This window comes from Austrofundulus limnaeus, unplaced genomic scaffold, assembly GCF_001266775.1.
Source record: "Austrofundulus limnaeus strain Quisiro unplaced genomic scaffold, Austrofundulus_limnaeus-1.0 Scaffold1272, whole genome shotgun sequence".
NCBI lineage: Eukaryota > Metazoa > Chordata > Actinopteri > Cyprinodontiformes > Rivulidae > Austrofundulus > Austrofundulus limnaeus.
This window is the reverse complement of record NW_013953674.1, coordinates 42,525-44,555: the sequence shown is the minus strand read 5'-3', so window position 1 is coordinate 44,555 and position 2,031 is coordinate 42,525. Positions and strand designations below refer to the sequence as shown.

General features: G+C 47.5%; 1 protein-coding gene across 1 annotated transcript in view; it reads left to right on the top strand.

Annotated features, from left to right (window-relative positions):
- Positions 1–2,031, top strand: part of nup35 (nucleoporin 35) — an 11,873-nt gene that overhangs the window by 3,356 nt on the left and 6,486 nt on the right. Inside the window, exon 4 of the mRNA XM_014031573.1 lies at positions 1,234–1,291. Within this exon, the coding sequence (XP_013887027.1) occupies positions 1,234–1,291 (58 nt within the window). The remainder of the gene's footprint in view (positions 1–1,233; positions 1,292–2,031) is intronic.

Here is a 2,031-nt window from a genome sequence, read left to right as displayed (position 1 = left end):
GTCCTCTTTTCGGCCAGGCGGGTGTCAGGTGAACTCCATCACTCATTCAGCAGCACATGGGGTCCCCTCCAGAGAGTTAAGGTAGCGCTCCACCTCATGCGGGTTGTTAAACAGCTTGGTTGATCCGCGAAGAGTAACTTTCAGCAGAGCCGGGTAGATCTGCCTGTATTCTGCGCCAAGCAGTTTGAGCTTCTTCTTCACTACGTCGTAGCTCTTTCTCTTGCGGAGAACTGCAGCCGATAAATCCTGAAAGAACATTACTGTTGAGTCACCGTGCTTCACTGATTTGTTCTTTCTGCCCAGCTCCCAGGATGCGTTCATCACTTTGCTCCTTTGCTCCATCTCCACTAGTCTTTCCTCATGATCGTCCAGTGTGGTGCTGTGTTTTGAGAGTAGTTCTGATATTGGTCTCAGCTTCTCGTCAATTATCTTGGAGATGTTTACAGTTGTTTCATCCACCACCTCTTGCAGCGTCTGGAAAGTAGCAGCCGCTACAGTCTGCGTTTCGATGCTAGCATGACTAGCTTCCGCTTCGGCTACTTTAGCTTGTCCAGCACGGCCTGCGGAGGCGTCAGTAACTTGGCTCTTTTTACGTGGCATTTCGTTGGACTGTCTCAGYAAATAGCTGTTAATACTCTTATTAAAGTGGTACACTTCGTGTGACCTGGAGCTGTTGAATATGATAGGTTAAAATCAGTTATTAGCAAATTTCTGCGGCTGCTCTCCCGAACGTGACCGATCCTCACGCCGCCATCTTGAGACTCGTTTTTACATCGTTGTGTTAAAAAGGCTCAGATGTTCCTGAAAAGGACTTGAAGGCAGCATGTAAAACCTCTGCTGAATGTTTCTGCAGTGTTGTTGTTGTGTAACAGTGTTGTTGTTGTGTAACTCAGTGTTGTTCAGAACACTGGTCCGAGCCAACACCTGCAGTCTGGACTGGATCAGATCATGACCACAGTCCTGTTGACATCAGTTGTTCAAACATGTGTTACTGTGTGTTGCATGGATGAATGTAGTAAAATAAAAAGATGTTAAAACTGTTCATCAGAAACTAAAATCAAACCATTTCAGGGTTTGTTGGTTCAGATTTGAGGCTCGAAGTGAAAACAGGTGTTAACAATGAGAAGCACTGCTGTCTGCAGGCAGAGACAACAAAACTGGGTCAACATTCAGTGAGTTTGTATCCAGAGGAATCAGAGCTGATTATCAATAAAGTTTCTGTTTGTTTTTCAGTCGTTTCCTGTGATGCAGTCTCCTGTTTCTGTACGACTGGCCTCATCTCCAGGACCAGGTACACTGTCTCTGTCCCTGTCTCTGTCCCTGTAACTGTCCCTGTAACTGTCCCTGTCTCTGTCTCTGTCTGTGTCTCTGTCTGTGTCTGTCTGTCTGTGTCTCTGTCTCTGTGTCTGTGTCTGTCTGTGTCTGTGTCTCTGTCTCTGTCTGTGTCTCTGTCTGTGTCTGTCTGTCTGTGTCTCTGTCTCTGTGTCTGTGTCTGTCTGTGTCTGTGTCTCTGTCTCTGTCTGTGTCTCTGTCTGTGTCTGTCTGTCTGTGTCTCTGTCTCTGTGTCTGTGTCTGTCTGTGTCTGTGTCTCTGTCTCTGTCTGTGTCTCTGTCTGTGTCTGTCTGTCTGTGTCTCTGTCTCTGTGTCTGTGTCTGTCTGTGTCTGTGTCTCTGTCTCTGTCTGTGTCTCTGTCTGTGTCTGTCTGTCTGTGTCTCTGTCTCTGTGTCTGTGTCTGTCTGTGTCTGTGTCTCTGTCTCTGTCTGTGTCTCTGTCTGTGTCTGTCTGTCTGTGTCTCTGTCTCTGTGTCTGTGTCTGTCTGTGTCTGTGTCTCTGTCTCTGTCTGTGTCTCTGTCTGTGTCTGTCTGTCTGTGTCTCTGTCTCTGTGTCTGTGTCTGTCTGTGTCTGTGTCTCTGTCTCTGTCTGTGTCTCTGTCTGTGTCTGTCTGTCTGTGTCTCTGTCTCTGTGTCTGTGTCTGTCTGTGTCTGTGTCTCTGTCTCTGTCTGTGTCTCTGTCTGTGTCTGTCTGTCTGTG